The 19,025-nt window shown below is 43.7% G+C and overlaps 1 protein-coding gene across 4 annotated transcripts; it reads right to left on the bottom strand.

The window, feature by feature from the left end:
* Positions 1–2,808: 2,808 nt before the first annotated feature.
* On the bottom strand, positions 2,809–18,968 carry LOC140692919 (trafficking protein particle complex subunit 9-like). 4 transcript variants are annotated; one of them, XM_072957130.1, is made up of 5 exons: positions 18,751–18,968; positions 15,565–15,689; positions 8,767–8,887; positions 7,932–8,062; positions 2,809–3,292 (listed from the first exon to the last, which is right to left on the bottom strand). In XM_072957130.1, exons 3-5 carry the CDS (start codon positions 8,857–8,859, stop codon positions 2,968–2,970), a joined length of 549 nt encoding a protein of 182 aa, XP_072813231.1. In that variant the 5' UTR covers positions 8,860–8,887; positions 15,565–15,689; positions 18,751–18,968; the 3' UTR covers positions 2,809–2,967. The 4 variants fall into 4 exon arrangements, 1 of the variants encoding a protein (XP_072813231.1); XR_012068531.1 differs by lacking the exons at positions 7,932–8,062; positions 8,767–8,887 and adding an exon at positions 18,044–18,232 and having other exon boundaries at positions 3,071–3,292; positions 18,751–18,965; XR_012068532.1 differs by lacking the exons at positions 2,809–3,292; positions 7,932–8,062; positions 8,767–8,887 and adding an exon at positions 10,553–10,624.
* Positions 18,969–19,025: the final 57 nt, after the last annotated feature.

The following is a 19,025-nucleotide window of genomic DNA, read 5'->3' as shown; positions in this document are numbered from 1 at the left end:
ATCTCACTTCTTGAAAACAAACAAATTTTTTAAGGGCGCATTTGTCACCAAATATAAGGAGGACCAAACAGGTTCCTCAAAGCAAGGATTTTAACAGGTATCAAACACCAGTGGGTAATGTGCTAAGGAAGCAAATATTCCAAAAAATTACAAAATAAATAGATGACTAGGATAATACATGAATCAAGTGAGCTGTTAAGTTTTTGCTTTTTAAAGCAATGGAGACAGTACGGAGGGCGATGTGGCTATTTCCAATGCAGGGTGTGCACATCTCACCTTTTCAGACGCAACAACATCCTCACTGGGCAGTACAAGAGAAAAAGGAAAAAAAGAAAAAGGAAAAGAGGAACAAGCGAAAATTAGAAACACAGAAGAACAAAAATGACTTTGACAGACTGTACAAGAGCTTAGTTGAGTGTGTGAGGCCAGGGACGCGGGATGGTGAGACCTTCACTAACCTCCTGCTCCAGGGAAGGCAGGAGACTGTGGGGAGCGGCGCTGCCGGGGACACCAACGTGATCAGCTCCCCTAACCAAAACTCCACCTGCATCTAGATAGCTTTTGAGCTACAAAATTTTGTCGCAATTCAGGCTGGACAGTTTTACTCACTGCCACCAAGAGTAGCAGGAGAGAATTAGGCTCTGATCCTGCACCAAAGCATTGCTTTATAAATTAATGACTGTGGAATAGTAAAAGCAACAATGGAGTAAAAGTGACTGGAGAAGAACGTGCTTGACCCGAGCTCACTGGCCGCGTTAACTCACTGACGTTCAGATGCTGGCTGGGCGCTTATTGTACCAAAACAGACAGACCCACCTGGAGGGAGGTTTAATGCGCTGCTGTATTTTGATGCCGAGAGCCATGCCTGGTACACGAGGTTCTGGGTAAACAATGGGGACAGTGTCAACCACTATGTGCTAAGCACACATCCAGCTACTCCGCCAAATCCCAAGGGCAGACTTCAAAATGCAAAAACAAGCTGGCATTCTCTGGTGGGTCTACAGACTCAGAGCCAAGCAGTTGCTGAGCAAAAATGTCACCAGTGCCTCTTATGACAAAAGAGGAAGCACTGTCCAGGGGGCTGGGGCAGGGCTCCAGGCTTCCACTGCTCACCCACCAGTATGTGCAGGGGGATAAGGTGGTCCCTGCTTATGTTGCACCGATGTACCTACCTTGACTAACGCCTGGGGGCCCAGCAGGAGGTGACAGGTGAGGTGAATGGAGTCAGTCTGGGAGAAGCCCGGTGCTGGCAGCTGTGCCTTCAGCAGTGCCCAGGCTCCTAAACCTGCCACCTAATCTCCAAGGAGCAGAAGGGGAGTGCGGACATGTAGATCACAGGGCCCTGTGAGGACAGATCTTGGACACGACATGCCTTGCCCCTTCCTTAAGCCACAGAGGCATGTCCGGGGAGGAACTGAAAATTCATCCAGAGTTCACCAGGCACCACTCGCTGGTGGGACTCGGGTCCCCTGTGCCTCTCACTCACAGGGCTGGACTGGACATTCTTTTTATCAATTCTCTGGCATCTTCTCCTCCAACTGACCAACAACCAGAAAGTAGGATCTGATCTTAGGTATGTTCAAGAATCACAGAGCACCGCCTCCACAGCGGGCCCGGCAGCACGTGCCAGGTCCTCCAACCGTCACCTTTGGGACCGCCATGAGCGCTCTCCAGACTCAAAGCCCGAGGCCGTAGGCCGGGGGTACACAACTTGCCTCACTCTCCCCAGCAATGTGGAACCACCTCTCGGCAAAGGCATCTCAACCTTTACTGCCCGAGGGACAGCAAGATAGACACATGGGGAAACAGAGCAGAGGGTGAGGGGGTAGGCTGCCCAGAAGAGCTCGTCTGCACTTCCGAGGCAAAGTGAGGCCTTTGACCTAATCACAGGGGCAAAGTGAGGAGGAACCTTTCCCTGCTCTGTCCCATACTCCGTGACACAACATTCCCTGCATAAGGAGTTCATTCGGAAGTCCCTGGCGGTGTTTCTGATGTCCTAACCTGGCATGGTGGCTGTCGGGCAGGGAGAGAGGGCCTGAGCCGAATAGCTGCTGGGCCTGGAAGGCAGGAGACACCGGCTCCAGCTGCAGCTCAACCAGCGCCTCGTTCTGCGTCTCGGGATTCAGCATCTCATCTATAAGCAAAGGGATGAGACTGTCCCAGGACAGGCTGCCCAACAGAAATGAGATGAGATCCATGTAAAGAAAGTTTCCCAGTTGCCACATTTAAAAATTAAACAAACAAACAAAAAAACAAATATTAGAAAATGATTTTAAGAACCGATCTTACTTATTCTACTGTATGTAAAATACTATCATTTTGACATGTAATCAATATAGAAAGTAACAAGATAGAATACATTCCTTTTTCTAGACAAGCCTCAGCGTCTGATGTGCATTTGACCTACAGTACATGTCAGCTCAGACCAGCCTCCTCCTCAGCACTCCTAGCATCAGTGGCTGTGGCTACTCTATTGGACAGAAACTCCAGGGGTCCCACCAGTGGTCCTGGCTGAAAATCGGGAGGAAGTGTCCACACTAACCCTAAAAGGACCTCTCTGAAACAAAGGGGGATTCACTTTGAAATGTCTGTAAACTGGCGGGCTGCATCTTCCTCCACCCTTGGCTACAAGACAGCGTTCTTCCTTGCTGATCCCTTCCTGGATGTAGGGAAGCAATCCGGCACACAGCCAGGGTGTCCGGTCCTACAGGTAGACTTACCTGCTCTCTGTGTCCAGTCCCATGAAGTTCTCCTTCTCAAACAAGGTGCAGAGGAGGGGGATCTTGTCTCCAGACTTGTTGGGGGCCCTATTCAGCCACTTGGACTTCAGAATGATGAAGAGTGACCCAGTGAAGTCCTTGATCCTCTTCTCCGACAGCCTGCAGGCCTCGTAGATTGAAAGCCACGTAGGTGCGCGTCTGCTCGGCCACCTCCCCATACAGCACAAAGACAAAGAGCTGAGAGTCATTAACGAGGTGCCATACAGCTCCTCTGCACGTGGAGCTTCTCGAAGGCCTTGGCCAAGAGGCAGTCGGTAATGGTGACAAAGCCCACGACCTTGCAATGGGTCTGGAAGTTTCTCCACTCATTCTCGGGTGCATAGTGGTGCCTATAGTGGATACAGAGTGCCCACTGGGAGCCGCACGGGCTGATCTGTCTCACCAAGGAGATTCGCTTATAGATGCAAAAAAAATTCTCCTCTGAGATAATTCCAACGGCTTTTACCATCACGGGGAGATTCTGGTCGTTCTCAGCGCACTGCACGTAGTGAGGGATGCTCATGTTGCAGCCCCTGCAGAGAGGGGATAGGAGATCGAGATACATACTCTGCTGTGGGCTGTGCGCCCCTCTGGGTTGCGGTGACCTCGTGTGTACCAGCCAGAAGGCAAGGGAAGGGCAAGCAAAGCCGGGGGTACAGTTTGTCCTCAGCGTCTGCACATGGCTAGTGTAGCTCCGATCACATTACCCAGCTTTTGGTCTAGGCTTGCTGCGCATGCACAGCAGTCATTTCTTGTTTTCTGTTTCCAAGTACCTAGCCAGACCCTGATGCAAAGTCAGTGCTCAAAACTGCTGAATAAAGAAATGAACAAAGGAACGGCTTTCCAAATCCCTTTAAGCAAAATATAGAGAAAAGAACCACAGTGGGATCTAAACATCAGGATTTCAATTCCAATTTGTTTGAACTCCTAAGCTGCAGAATAATGGATAAGAAAACTTGCCTTGGGGAGGAGGGTACAGTTCAGTGGTAGAGCACGTGCTTACCATGTACGAGGTCCTGGGTTCAAACCCCAGTACCTCATTTTAATAAATGAAACAAATAAACAAACACACTTACCCTCCTCAAAAAATATTTTTTAATTCAAATTTCAAAAAACATCTTGCAATTGACACAACATTGTAAACTTGAGTATACTTCAATTAAAAAAAAACCTTGCCTTACAAGAATATATCTGGATTATGCAAGTTTGTAAATGTAAAATGCCTAGGGTACCACCTGCATAAAAAGGGGGAAATGTAGAAATTTACTATCGCTCCTTTATGAGCTATATTACCTTTGGTGGAGGTTATAACTTCTCACATCTAATTTTCTCAGATTAAAAAAAAAGAAAACTTTACCTTATTCTCAGTACTGCTGAAGAATCTGATAACCTTATGAAAGCATCTGACCCACAGAGGTTACTCAATAAATGTTTGTTGAATGAATGAATAAACAAGCAAAGTGAATGCTGCTCCCTGCCATAGAGCATCATAGTGGTACTGCCTAGAAATCCCAAGCCCAAGTTCACCAGACTCTGCACTAACCATGTGGGTGACCTGGACAGGCCTGCGTGCTTCTCGAAGCCCCAGTTTAATCGTGAGTAGAAATGAAGGCAATAACACAAACTTCAAAGGGTTAGTGAGTCAGTAATGAATTGTACCCGAATTTTGCAAGAGCGAACCATTAAGGAAAACTGGGCAAAAAGTTCATAGGCCCTCTCTATATTATCTCTTACAACATGGGAATCTACATTACATCACAAAATGAAAAGTCTAATTTTTTAAAGAGGATATTGAGGTTAAATGAGCTCACTGTCTCAAATAAGGAACACACAGCACAAATAGAACAATTCCTAGACCATGAGATACACTCAGTTAAATTTCCCACTGAACCCACTGGTCCCTCCAAATTCAGAACACGAGGATGGGTCTACGTGGCCAGAGGCCACTGCACCTGAAGCTAACAAATCTAGTGGTCCCCACTTCCAAGAGCCCTTGTCACCAACCTAGGTCTAAGTTTGTATTTATAATTTATTTTTCTTTTTATTAAATAGAAACCCCCAATTGCATAGCCTTCAGTTCACCAAAACCTGACCACAGAGATCATGATGGCAGCCCCTCTTTGTGAAACAATAAAATGAAATGCCATTTCCACAAGACTTCTGTGTAAATCTACAAGGGAACTTCATCCTGGACTGAGAGGAAGAGGACTGGGGAGGAGGGGGCAATCTGGGGCACAGAGAACCATGGGCCACCTGTCCGAATATGGACTTTAGTTTCAACACTCACCCTCCAGGAACTTCAAAATACACACAGACTGAGTGCTATGGACAAGATTTTTTTTTTTTAAAGAAATCACTGACGCCCTAGCAGCTCTTGTTTCTAACGAGACACAAATGGATTATGTGTATAATGTTTCACAAAAGCCCTAAAATACTATCACCCCAACTTGACACATGAAGAAACTGAGGGAGAGAAGTTTATCGCATTGTGCAAGATTAGAGAGAAGCCACATCGGACACCGTATTTAAACCCAATCCCCTTCTCCACTGCTCACACTAGAAAGTGTGACATACAGCCCCTTTCCTGCCCTTTCCCTGCAATAAATCCCTGAAGAGTCTTTTCTGTGCCACCTGGAATCACAATCACAGCAGTTTTCCACAAAGAACTTTGTCACTCCTTGGAGGACGTATCAAAATCTAAACGGTTGGGATGGGAGGAGAGATTTGCATTTTCTGTTTCTCAAAGGAAACATGGCTTTAAAAGAAACTGAAAAGCACTTATCTAGTCTATGGTCTCATTGTGCAGAGAAGGAAACGGACGCTGAGAAGAGATGAGGAAAGGGCCTTATTAACAAATATTGCCTGAGTGCAGCACCAAGCCAGCCCTGGGCACCACTGTGGGAAGATCTGGGAGGCCCAGGAGAATGAGTGTTAGAAAAAGGAAAGAGAAGAAGCATACAAGGCCCTGTCTCTACATCACCATAACATGGAGTTCCACCAATTTACTCAGTATGGGTGCAGCCAAAATTAAGGTGGGCTAGAGAGATTATAGAAACTTTGAAGTCTCAATCATAGTGGAAATTCTAACATTTACTGTGCTTTTTTCCCAGTTCAAGCATCAGCTCAGTGGGCGCTCTGTACCAGGGACTACTTGAGGCCTGGAATTCTCCCAAATACAGATTTCTGTTACCACGTGTGAAAACCACATACAGGCCCACCAGAAGAAAAACGCCCACAGATAAGATGGAATTACTGAAACTGAAAACCACCAAGCAGCATATATTAACTAGGAAAAACGGTGCTGCTAGAAATGGACTCATGGACATAGAAACAAACTGTGTTTAGCAGGCAGGAAAGGGGGGATTAACAGATACACATTAATAAATATAAAATAAATGACAAGGACCTGCTATATAGCACAGGGAACTATATTCAAGTTCTTGTAATGAGTTGTACTAAAAACAATCTAAAACTTATGTATATACATATGCATCTGTTTATAGCTGAATCTCTCCTGTACACCTGAAACTAACATTGTAAGTTAACTACACTTCAATAAAAAATAATTAGAAAAATAAAAGCAAGTCATTAAAAAAATAAAAGAACACTGTAATCCCCTTAGCTGTAGGTGGTGGAGAATTCTGGTTGCAAGCACCAAGTCCACTGGATCACTCCAGAACTGACTGTCACCCTTTCTGACCATCAGAGTGTCACTTGGCTTCACTGAGGTTACTTTTCTCTTCTGTGAAAACTACAGTTGCAACTAAGAATGTATAGAATCTCATCATTCACAAGCCCAACAATTTGTGAGGACTTCCCATGGGCCAGGCTCTGGACAGATGAAAATTTAGGGTCTCAGATATATTTATTGGTAGAAGAAGTTTATGCCATAAAGACATTAATTATTCCTGTTTTGATAGACAGATTCAATGTAATTCTTATTAGAATTCCTACCAGATTTTTCATGGAATGTAACAAGTTAATTTATGGTCAGGAATAGCCAAGAAACTTCTTTAGAAACATCACTGGGGAAGGGTGGATAGGTCGTTGATTTCCACTGTTCTTTCTGAAGTGATGAAAAATGTTCTGGAATAATAATGGTTGCAGCACTGTGAATATGCTAAAAGCTGCTGAATTGTACCATTTAAATGGATGGACTTCATGGTGTGTGAACAAAGTCACAATAAAGCTGTTATATGAAAAAAATATTTCTTGACAATTATTTTCCCCTCTATACAACTAGTCTGCCACACAATTTAAGAAAACCAAAAAGCCAGAACAAACTAAACTGTGCCAGGAGCTCTTTAGGATTGCAATGTCCCTGGGTCTCCAAGGCCTCTGGTGGTGCTGTTCCTGTTAACACACACTAGCTGGGCTGGACTAATTAGGGACTGTAACTATCTTTCTAAAATCTACGGTCACACGTTTCACCCTCGGAGAGGGAAACCTGGAGGATGTCACAGCCTCATACCTTCAGCTCATTTTTAGGTGAACCAAGCCCTGCTTTCACCACTAAAATCCCTCTCACTATAAAAACACGTGACATCATCAAGCACCGCCATCATAACACCTGAAAGTGTTCAAGGTACTTACCTGGGTCCGAAATACTAAGCAAGGAGACAGAAGCTCCCTCAGCACTGCCACTACCTTTTCCCGACTCCACCAGGAGAAGCTGGTATTTACAACCTGAGGCTCTCAGCCCGGGGAGCAGCGCCCACGCCACTGAGCTGGTCCACAGGGAGCGGGAAAGGGAGAGGAGGGCAGCCCCGGGGTCGTGGGACAGGGAGAGCTGGGTGGGGGACGCGTGCGGCAGCCCCGCTCGGAGGCCAGCCCCAGCCGCCCGCCCCCGTCCGGGTCCGCACACCCCGCCCGCGCGGGACACAGCCCGCCCAGGTGTGGGGACCGGTCGGCGGCCGAGGAGAGGAAGCCTGGGAGGAGAGTTCTCGCAGGCGGGAGAGGGGAAGGGGACGCCAGCCTCGGACTGAGGGGATCCCGGCTGGGGCGAGAGGCGGCAGGTTCACACCTCGCCCTGGACAGGTGTGGCCGAGGCCCCGGGGCAGAGGGGCCTGGCCGGAGCAATTCAGCTGAACATACGCTGACTCTCGCCCTCGCGGGCTGTGACACGCGGACCGCCCTCCCCCAGCAGCCTGAACATTTCCCGGGAGCCCATACCTTGCACTTCCACAGCCGGAGGCCCCGGCCCCGGCCCCGGGCAGAAGCCAAAGGCCTAACGGGCGACAGAGCTGAGAAGCCTTTGGGGTCGATCCCGGGCTCTGAGCTGGAGCTTCCAACCCGCGGTCCAGCTGGCCAGAAAAGAGCAGAAGTGGGTTCTGGCTGATGTTCAGGAGCAGGCTGGGACACCTGACAAGATGTCATATGTACGGACAGACAGCTGGGCACCAAAGGAGAAGCTTCTAAGCCTCCAAGAGGGACTTGTTGGATAGGAAGGAAAAGTCCCAGCCTATAGCTCTGATCCCACCATGAGCTTCCTGAGCGAGGCTGTACAAGTCACTTAAATTCTCTAGGCCCGTGCTGCCCACCATGGGAGCCACCAGCCACATTCAGGATTATGAAGTTATTCTGTAGCCAGACAGAATTATAAATACACATTTCATTGCAAAAGTTCAGCAAGTATAATATTTAAAAACATTATTGGTTATCTTGCCCTAACAAGTTATTTTTGTATGTCTAGTTTTCTGTGGTTTGCAAAGCCTGCGACTAATGATTCCCTTACAGTGAGTTATTTTGAAATTATAAGTTACTGGACACAGTACCCTCATATCACACTTGAAAAAAATTGATCCACATAAGCAAGGTGATCTGACTTAGTAGTTATGAGCAGGGGCTCTGGGGTCAGCCTGCCTGAGCATAAATTCTCACTCTGCCTCCAGGGGGTTCTGTGTGAATCTTGGAAAAATTATTGTTGTTGTTGTTGTTGTTGTTGTTATTTGTGCCTCTTTTTCCTTCCCTTTTAAATAGCGAGAAATATGTAGACTCTATCTCTTACCGCGTTGCCAGGATTAAATGAGTAAACGTCTGTGCTGCCCACTTCCCTGGGTTTCAGCATTCTGCAGGCAATCAGAGTCAATCTCAGAGGCATTCTCCTCTGTCTTCGTCAGTCTGGGATGCTGTAACAAATTACCGTGGGTCGGGTGGCTTAAACAACCAGCATGTTCCTTAAGTTTTGGAGGCTGAGGTCAATGTATCTGGGAGAGAATAGCCTTCATGGCTCGAAGATGGCTGTCTTCCCTCTATCTTCATGGGCCAGAGAGCAGAGAGAAGCAAGCAATCTGGGACCCTTTATAACGGCACTAATCCCATTCATGAGGGCTCTACTCTCATGACTTCACTTTATCCTAGTAATCACCTCCCAAAGGCCCCGCCTCCCATACCATCACCCTGGGAGATGGGGTTTCGACATATGGATTTTGAGGGGATGCAAACATTCAGCCCTCACATCGGCTAAATCTCCCCAACATGCAGTCATCAAACCTGTAGCTAATATCAAAGAAATGTTTATATCCATCTGCACATTTCCATTCCTGCATCCACTAACACTGAAGCCCTGTTATTTTATTCCTTATTTTTCTGGTAGAGATTTAATTGATTCCTCTAATCCAATGCTCTCCTCACTCCAAACAGTCGTCTTAACAGCCCTGCCAGGTAGGTCTTCCTTAAGACACCTTCCCACTGCACCTGGTTGTTTTTCAGTATAAATGTCAGAATCCTCTCCACACCCCAGCCTAAACCTTTAATCCCTTACACTACCGCCCACTATGTTATTTTTCTATTACCACTGTAACAAATTTCCATAAGCTTAACAACTTAAACCAGCACAGATTTATCACCTTATGGCTGTGGAGGTCAGAGATCCAACACAGTTCTCATTGAGCTAAATTCAACTTAACAGCAGGGTTCCTTCCTTCTAGAGGATCTAGAAGAGAATGTTTCCTTGTTTTTGGTTTTTTTCTAGCTTCCAGAGGTCACCCAACTTCCTTAGCTTGTGCCCCACAACTTCCTCCATTTTCATGGCCAGCAGCCTTTCTGAACACTGCTCCATGGCTACACCTCCCTCTGAGTTTAAACTCAGCTGGGCTATGTCCTCCATTTTAAGGATCCCTGTGATTACATTGGGCCCACCTGGACAATCCAGGCTACTCATCCTATTGTCTCATCTCAGGATCCCCTTCTCCCCTCCCATTCAGGCATTATGTATGTGGCTGTGACATTCACCTTGTGTGACATTTCCTCTCATGAGCAATTTAAGGTTCAAGGCACTTATGAATGACTTTTTGTTTTTCTTCCTTAGTCTTTCTACATTCAGTATGTGTGGTGAGATTATATGAATCCTTTTAATTTGTGGCCCTCCACTAATCTTTAATAATGTATCATGGGTTTAAAAGGCTAATAGACAATTTAGAAGACAGAAATCCTCTAAGATTTTTCTCCTAATATAATCTGTCATCCCTTTTACCATGTACAGAAACATGTCACAGTTGGCTAACCTGTGGTGGGGGAGGGACATGATTCTGCAAACACACTCCCCTCATTCTCACCAATTTGATGATCGGCTAACCAAGGATCTATGCTCCCCGCTTCGCTCACTTCCTCCTCCTTTCCACTGACTATTCTGTTCCCACTGCTACCTTCATTCACCACATCAGGATTTCATGACCACATTCTTCTCTAAATAAAGTGGATATCTTGCATCTAATGTCTGATAACTGTTCTTATTGTGTATGCACACACTGACCTACACATAACTCCACCGATCTCTTTATTTTCCTAGAATCGTCCAGAGGAATCAGTTCTATGATGATGATGATGATGATACTGACAGTGATGACAAGGGCCTCTCAAGGATTCTGATAAAGAGGGAATCAATAAAGAGAGGGAATCATTGCAAAATTGCCCCAGAAACAGGCTTAAAAGTAAATAACTGCTAAAGTGTTTAATGAAATTGACTAATATTTAACTATTTTTAAAACTTTGTAACACTGAATTTAAAATTTTAATGGGAATTTTCATTCACCCCTAACCAAGATTCAACTCCAGGACCAAAATCTAAGGAATTCTATCTTCTAACAAATTGTCCACTAGCCTTTTAAACACGTGATCCTTTAAAAAGGGTAATTGCTGGGCTGAAAATAAGCAGGATTCATATAATCTCACCAGACACAGTGAATGTGGAAAGACCAAGGAAGAAAAACAAAAAGCCATTCATAATGTCTTGAAACTTATGTTGCACAGAGGAGAAAATTTTAGTCAAGTTGAGTGTCACATCAACATGATGCCTGAGTGGGATGGGGAAGCTGATCTTCCTCATCAGACATTTATGCTGATTTGTTAGATGCCAACACAATTTCCTCATTGGATTTTCTTCTAATATGTATGGAAGAGTTTAGGCTCTACCAAGAGCAGACTAAACATTTTCCCCTGCTGTCAGGTCACTGGACTGAATGTCCCCACAAGAAGGACATGATTATTTTTCATAGGGAATTCTTCTTGAGAAGCAACAGGCTTTCCAAGGGCAGAACTGCATGTCCCCCCATGGAGGGCTGGAGGAGGGCTAGATGGGACACTAGAAAAACAGCAGGAGTGAGTTCAGATACTGCTGCTCAGGTCGCCAAAGTCAGCAGTGCTATCTCTAAGGATATATCATTCTCCCAAAATTTCCATGAGTGAAGGAGCCTGTGAACACTAAGCAGGTTTTTAAGACACAGCAGCACATAATTTACATCACAACTCAATTACAGTATGTTTTGATATTTGGAAAATAATTAGCCATTGTTCTTTGAAACTGCAGCAGTAGCAATAGAAATAAAAAAAGACTGAGACGTCTTGGAGACAACAATCAATAAACAATTCTAAATCTGCAGGATTTCTTGACAATATGCAAGCAATGAGCTAGATGTGTGCTGCAGATACCTCTTACTGCAGGGCTCACTGCTGCAAAGCATAGAACTAGTTTTCTCAGCAGATATAGGGAACCAAGTCAAGATTCCTAATTTTGAGAAGTTTACCATATGGCTGGAAAGATCAGACAAGTACATACAGCCAAATATGAATAAATGTAATCAAATAATATGAAATGTGAATGGAGCACAGAAGAAAGAGAAATTCCTTTCACCTGGGATCTAGAGAGACTTCTGAAAATGCGGCTTTGGAGATGGCCAAAGACGGGTGGAATTTTGGTAGAACAGGATGTAAGGAATTTAGAAACTGAATGTAAAATTCATATAAAAATGCAAAGGATCCCAAATATCCAAAACAACTTTGAACAAGAAAAACAAAGTTGGAAGACTTACACTATCTAATTTTCAGAATTTTTTTATAAAGCTACAGTAATCAGAAAGTATGCTGTTGCTGTAAAACAGGAAAATAGAATAATGGAACAGAATAGAAAGTTCGGAACTAAACCAACACTTATATAGACAATTGATTCTCAAAAAGGATGCAGTGGAGTAAAGGATCTTTTCAACAAGTAGTGCTGGAATTTTTAGACAGTGATACGCAAAAAAAAAAAATGAACTTTGATCCACACCTCACAAAATATACAAAAATTAACTCAAAGTGGATCATAGATCTTAATAGGAAATCTAAAACTATAAAACAGCTAGGAGAAAAAGCATAGGCTTAAGCTTTATGGCCTTGGGTTTGGCAAATATTTCTTTGCTATGACACCAAAAGTATCATCTATTTTAAAAAGTAACTGATAGAGTGAACTTTACAAAAATGAAGACTCTTCAAAGCTCTTCTAAACACTGCTAAGCAAATGAAAAGACAAGCCATAGACAGAAGCTATTTGCAGATCATATATCTGGTAAAGGTCTCTCTTTGTGTCTGATCCAGAATAAAAACATTTCAAAACACAATAATAATGCAAACATCTGAATGAATGAATGAATGAGGCCAGAAAACACACTTCAGTAAAGATATCCAGATGGATAATAAGCATATGAAAAGATGCTGATTAAAGATGCCATTAGTCATTATAGAAATGCTTTTAAAAACCACAGTGAGATACTAGTTCACATATATACTAGAATGTATACGATTAGAAAGACCGACCTTACAAAGTGCTTGCAAGGAAGTAGAGCAACCAGAACTGATACATACCACGAGGAATTTACACTAGCACAACCATTTTGGAAAACTGTTTAACAGTTTCTTTTAAAAAGGTAAACACCTATCTACCATATAACCCAGATATTTCTCATCTGATGCTTTAGAAAATAAACGTGTATGTCCATAAAAAGACTTGTAACTAAATTCCACTGCAATATTGTTTATAATAGCTCAAGTTGGAAATAACCCACGCATCCATCAAGAAGTAAATGGAGAAACAAAGGATGGTCTAACCAAACACTGTTCACAATAAACTATTCAGGAAAAACTCAGCATTAAGCAATACTCTGCTATGAGAAAAATAAGCTATTAATACAGCAACACAGATGATTCTCAAAATAATTACACTGAATGAAAGATGTTAGACAACATAGAGTAGATACTGCATGAATCCATTCATACAACGATCTTGAAAATGCAAACCAGTATGTTGTGATAGAAAGCAGATCAATGGTTTCCAGGGGAATAGACGGGGAGGGAGGGAGGGACAACAAAATGCAGGAGAAGAGTTTTGTGGGTGATGGGTATGTTCACTGTCTTGAATGTGGTCATGGTTCCTTGGGGATATACTTATGTCAAAACGCATTAAGTTGTACACTTTAAATGTGTGAAAATTATTTTGCCAAGTATACCTCAAAGCTGTCTTAAGAAAAAAGGCACTTTTGTCGACGCAACTCAGGGCCTTATTGGAGTGACATGATCAGTCCCTCACCCTGTCTGCCTAACGGGAAGGTAGAAAACCTCTTACGGAAGATAAGATATGGATTTTTCATTTGCAATGTCTTCCATGTAATAAAGAATTTCTAGACATGCAACATGTCAAGACTATATGATGGATAAAATGAGAATAAGAAATATTAGACAAAGGATGCATACCCCCAGGTGATGTAGGCATCAGAGTTACCAATAAAGGCTATAAAACACTTTTAATATATTCAAGAAAATAAGGAAATGATGGGAGAACAAATAACAGGGTCAAGACTTTCACCAGAGAAATATACTGGAATGTATTTTTAAGAAAAATCAAACAGATACTCTAGAACTGAAGCTTTCAGCTCTGGAAACAGGTAAACAGAGCTAATTAGGATCCCTTTTAAGTAAACCTTTCAGTAATGCCGGATAAAATACAACAACAAAAGTAACACAGAGATAACTATGGAGAGAGAAGATCCCAGGTGACAATAAAAAGAGGACACTTAACGCCAAAATGGTAATCTTGTGAGCTGATGCCACAGCACCCTGGAGGGAAGGGGTTTACATCTGCACATAAATAGGGATACAATGTCCATTTAGGAAAAAGGGTCCATATCAGACGTAGAAGAGTCTTCCTTTATAGAAACCTCTGCATAAAACGTATTGGATGACTTGCCTCTTCACTGAAAGGAAGACTCAAAGTTCTCCACCTGTGCATGCAGGAAAGGGGTGAAACAGCCGGTTCTCTAGGGAAAAAAAAATCTCCCTTAAAAAAATCTAATCTCCACGCCCCTGCTTTATATGAATGTGGAATCCAAATTGATACTCCACTTAAGATTCTGGAATTCCCAAACTGAAAAATATAATTCAAGGTTGATCATATCACCTGGAGCCTTAGGATAAGCAACACAAAATTGTTCTCTAGGGAAATTTTATAAACCAGGATGTAAGGGACAATCATAGGAAAAAAATTGTACTCACTATAGAGAAACTCCCACAACTCTACACACACACAGACACACAACTATAAACAGAAGGAAATAAGTGCCACAGGGAAGAAAGAGCTCACCGGAAAACACAGGCTGATTAATATTCCAGAGCCTAAAATTATGAAACAATCTAAGAGAGAGCATAAAATAAGTATGACTGAATCACTAAAAGATAAAATGAATCTTATGTAACATAATGAACAATCAGGACATCATGTAAAAGAAAGCAGATCAATTTTTTTATAGAACTAAACAGAACTTATGGAAACAAAATACAGATATCATTTGGTATATAAAATTCAATGTATGGGTTAAGTAACATTTTAATCTTCAATATCTAGGGTGTTCATTAAAATTCAACAGTAATCTCTAAAGTAATTGTTTAAAAAGAGAATAAAAATAAAGAAGTCAAAATGAAGAATGCAAAATAGGCCGGTCACTATTCTAAGTTCTCCATCCATTTTATCACTTAATGCTCACAGTCTTTGAGGTGGATAGTACCACTTTTTGTATATGAAGAAAGTGAGTCTCAAAGGGTTTACATATCCTGGTTACATGGTTATCAAGGGAGGGAACCAAGCCCGGATAGGCTGTCTCTAGAAGCCATGCCCTTAACCATGACTGCAAGGTGTATAACAGGAAGGAGAAAAGCAGAGCAAAGCAAATAGATATCACAAAACAAGATGCCAGAAATACAACATCATCACTAATCACACTGTATTTAGATGAAATAATGAGTTAAAAGATTTACAAATTTCATTTGTTTACCTGAGACAAAGCAGAATTAAAACTTAAAACTGGTTGAAAGCTTAGAAGAATAACAGAAAGAAGTCAAAAGTTAGAGCCAGAAAATGAGACACCTGAGAAATACTAATCAATGGAAAGGGAATCACTCAAGCCCTCCTCAGGTTCATAGGTACCTGAAACCCACCTTGGCCTGACACTTACCAGCTCTGAGCGAAACACTCAATCCCCCGGAATCTTCGTTCACTCACCTGTGAATGTAAGGAACGATCCCTCCTTCCATCCGGCCAATTTGTATTGACTGCTGTGCCACGGGTACTGGTCAAGCCACCTGAGGTCCGTCAGTGAACAAATAAGGATCCTTGTCCCTATAGGACTGAGGAGGAGCAGAACATAAATTACAGTCGTGACAGTCATGTGAAATATATGGTATTCTAGAAGGTGATAGAAATAATATGATCAGGGAGAGGGGGTTTCTGGGGCAGAGACAAGGGGAAGGCAGTTTCCAGTTTAAAATGAGATGGCCAGAGCTGGCCTCACTGAGGACCTTGAGAAGGGGGTGCTAGTTGCTGAGCTTCCTCTAACACAGCACCGCACACTGGGTGACAGGAATCAAAGGGGCTCACTGTCTCACAGCCCTGGGGGAGAGGAGTCTGCAGGCAGGGTGTCAGCAGGGCTGGCTCCTCCTGAGGGTTGGGAGGGAGAGGCTGGTCCAGGCCTCTCTCCTTGGCTTGGAGACGACCGTCTTCTCTCCACATTTCATCACGTCATCTCCCATGTACACGTGTCTCTGTGTCCACATTGCCCCTTTTTATCAGGACACAAGTCATACTAGATTAAGGCCCACCCTAATGACCTCTTCTTAACCAATGACCTCTGCAACAACCCTATTACCAAATGGGGTCATGTTCTGTAGTCCTGGCGGTTAGGACTTCAGCATATGTGTTTGACAGAGACCGGCCAGGACAACAGGCCTGTGGGTGCAAGTCTGATGTCCCCAAGGGCCAGCAGGGAGGCCAGTGTTGCTGGAGCAGAGTGAGCCAGGGAGAAACCCGGAGATGAGCTCAGCTTGGGGAGGGGGAGGAAACCTGTAAGGTCACCATAAGGACTCTCGCTTCTTCACTGTGTGAAATGAGAAGCCATTGCAGGATTTTGAGCAAAGAAGATCACACCCAGGGTCTCACTCATGCCTGACTTAGGCGATGAGGATGAAAATATTTAGGCTTTTGAGCTGATAATACTTAGACTACATGTTGGACTTTGAGTTGATGGTGTAGTAAATGAGACTCTGGAGGGTGTTGGGATGAGGTGGATGCATTTTGCATGTGGGATGGACAAGAACCAGTGAAGCCAAAGGGAAGAACTTTGTAGAATAATGGCCCCCAATATGTCCACGGTCTGATCCCTAGAACCTGGGAATATGTCACTGTGCATGGCAAAAGGGACTCTGCAGGTGTGACTGTCAAGGACCTTGGGATGGCAGATCACTGTGGGAAAGCAAACGTCATCACGGAGGTCCTTAGAGGAGAGAGGCAGATTGGTCAGAGACAGAGATGTGAAGTGGCAGCAGAAGTCACAGTGACACAGGGCCCTGGGCCAAGGAGTATGAGCACCTATGCAAGCTGGGAAAGGTAGGAAGATGAATCCCTCCCAAGAGACTCGGTGTGAAATGTAGCCTTGGCCACACGTTGGTTTTAGCCCACTGACATTGACTTTGCACTTCTGCACCCTAGAACAGTGAGAAGATGAATGTGTATTGCTTTAAACCACTGAGTCTGTGGTCCTTTGTTACAACAGCAATAGGAAAGGAACTCAGGAACCAACATGAACATGAACCACTGGCTGTCTGCTGTGCTGGCAGGAAGTCCTATGTCTCTGATCCTGGGGGAGTGTCCTGTCCTCTGGCAGCATCCACAAACTACCGCATGCTAACTTGGCAGCTTGCAGGTGGCCAAATCATAACCCTGCACAGTTCTTGATATTTAGTTAATAAAAAAGATGGTGTCATCATGGGTATTTTTCCATTTTTAAATACACTTCAGTCTTCTAATTGAGAGACCATGTAAATAGTTTTTAATCTTAATAATAAATAACTGTGGTTTTATTTGGTTACTTAAATTATGAATAATAATATTCACATTAGTAAAAGTTATTAAAATCAACATTCTTCAATGAAAATATCAAGTTTCTTTTTGCATGAACATGTATTAACTACAAGAAATGTTCCATGCTTTGTTCTACGAATTAGTGTTAGGGTCTCAAAGAATAATACTTTCCTCAAAAGATATTATAGCGAGGGGATTCCTTTTGGTGGAACAGTTCCTACATAAAATCTGGTGCATGGCTCAGGCCACAGGGAAACTAGAAATGATAGAAATCAGGAGGCATTATAAACACAGAACAATTTTTAAAGGAATTAAAAAACTGGATGTGTGAAAACAAAGAATCAGAGAATATTCTGGTGAAATAAAAGTATTTTTCAGCTTAAGCAAGACACTGGGTGAATAAATCTAAAATGAAAAAACCACCCAGAGATTAGCAGTGAGTCATGCATGCAGTGTGACTGATCAAAACCAAGTTGTTTCCAAACCAGTGTTCAGGCTTGCTGCCTTCATGAATCAAGTCTGTGTGGCACCAGGCCACCTTGAATACATGTTGATGAGGTATTTATAAGCCCTTCAACATCCCAGCTCCAAGCCCACACACACGAGCCAGACGACCATCACCTACACATCTGCAAAACACACAGCATGGTGAATAGCACTTTTCTTGCTCAGTAGCCGGTGGCAGGGTAGTGTGAGCAGACAGATATACAGGGACACAGGGACACAGAGGCACCTCCCCTCACTCAGCTGAAAAACTTCCGTGCATTCCTGGGGACAGGATTGTCATAAAGTGCACCATGCATTGATCCTCCTCCTAGGAAAGAAACGACAGTGTTGTCCTCAGGTTTGAGCAAGGGTGGCCAGGGGATCTCAGAAGAGCTGTTTCAGCACAACCAATGGAAATGTCGGCCACCGTGACCACGAGAGACAAGTCCCCTTCCATCCCGGTAGGCACTTGGGCTCCTGATAAAACTGGGCTCAGTAAAGGGTTGAGTAGAAGGCACAGACCTGAGGGGTGCCCCAGCAAGAGACAGGAGGTAGGGCCTGGTTTATGCTGCCATCAGGAATTTTCAAAACAGCAGAGCTGAGATGGATCATCTACCCCAGACTCCTAGCCTTAAGGTTAAAAGGGTGGCAGCCCTGACAGGCAAAGGAACATGCTAAAGGCAGAGCGTGGTAGTGACAGCGCCAGATGAAACGCACCGTGCCAACCCCATTCAAGGCCACTGACACTGAGGATGGGGCCAGGTTTCCAAGTAGGAGAATGAAACAGTGTAAATACTTTGTTCCCCCCAAAACCCCAAAATTTTTTTTAAAGGCACAAAAACTCACCTTAACTAGCTCTCTTCTGAGGGGGCTCTCTTCTGTCTCTGTCTTTCTGTCTGTCTCCATTTCCCTCTCTCAGACACAAACACATACAATTTTGTGAAAGGGCAATTCCTGCCATACAAAGACAGACTTCACATCTTCAGAAAGACACTTGACAAAGCACGTTTCTCAATTCAAGTCTTTGTGTGAGGTCTGAGCAAATGGCTTATTTTCTAGAACAATCGGAGGTTCCAAAATCAGGAGATCATCTTCCCCAACGGAAGAGTTCTGGTCTGTAT

The sequence above is a fragment of the Vicugna pacos genome, unplaced genomic scaffold (assembly GCF_048564905.1).
Source record: "Vicugna pacos unplaced genomic scaffold, VicPac4 scaffold_19, whole genome shotgun sequence".
Lineage (NCBI taxonomy): Eukaryota > Metazoa > Chordata > Mammalia > Artiodactyla > Camelidae > Vicugna > Vicugna pacos.
This window is presented reverse-complemented; position numbering and strand designations above follow the sequence as displayed.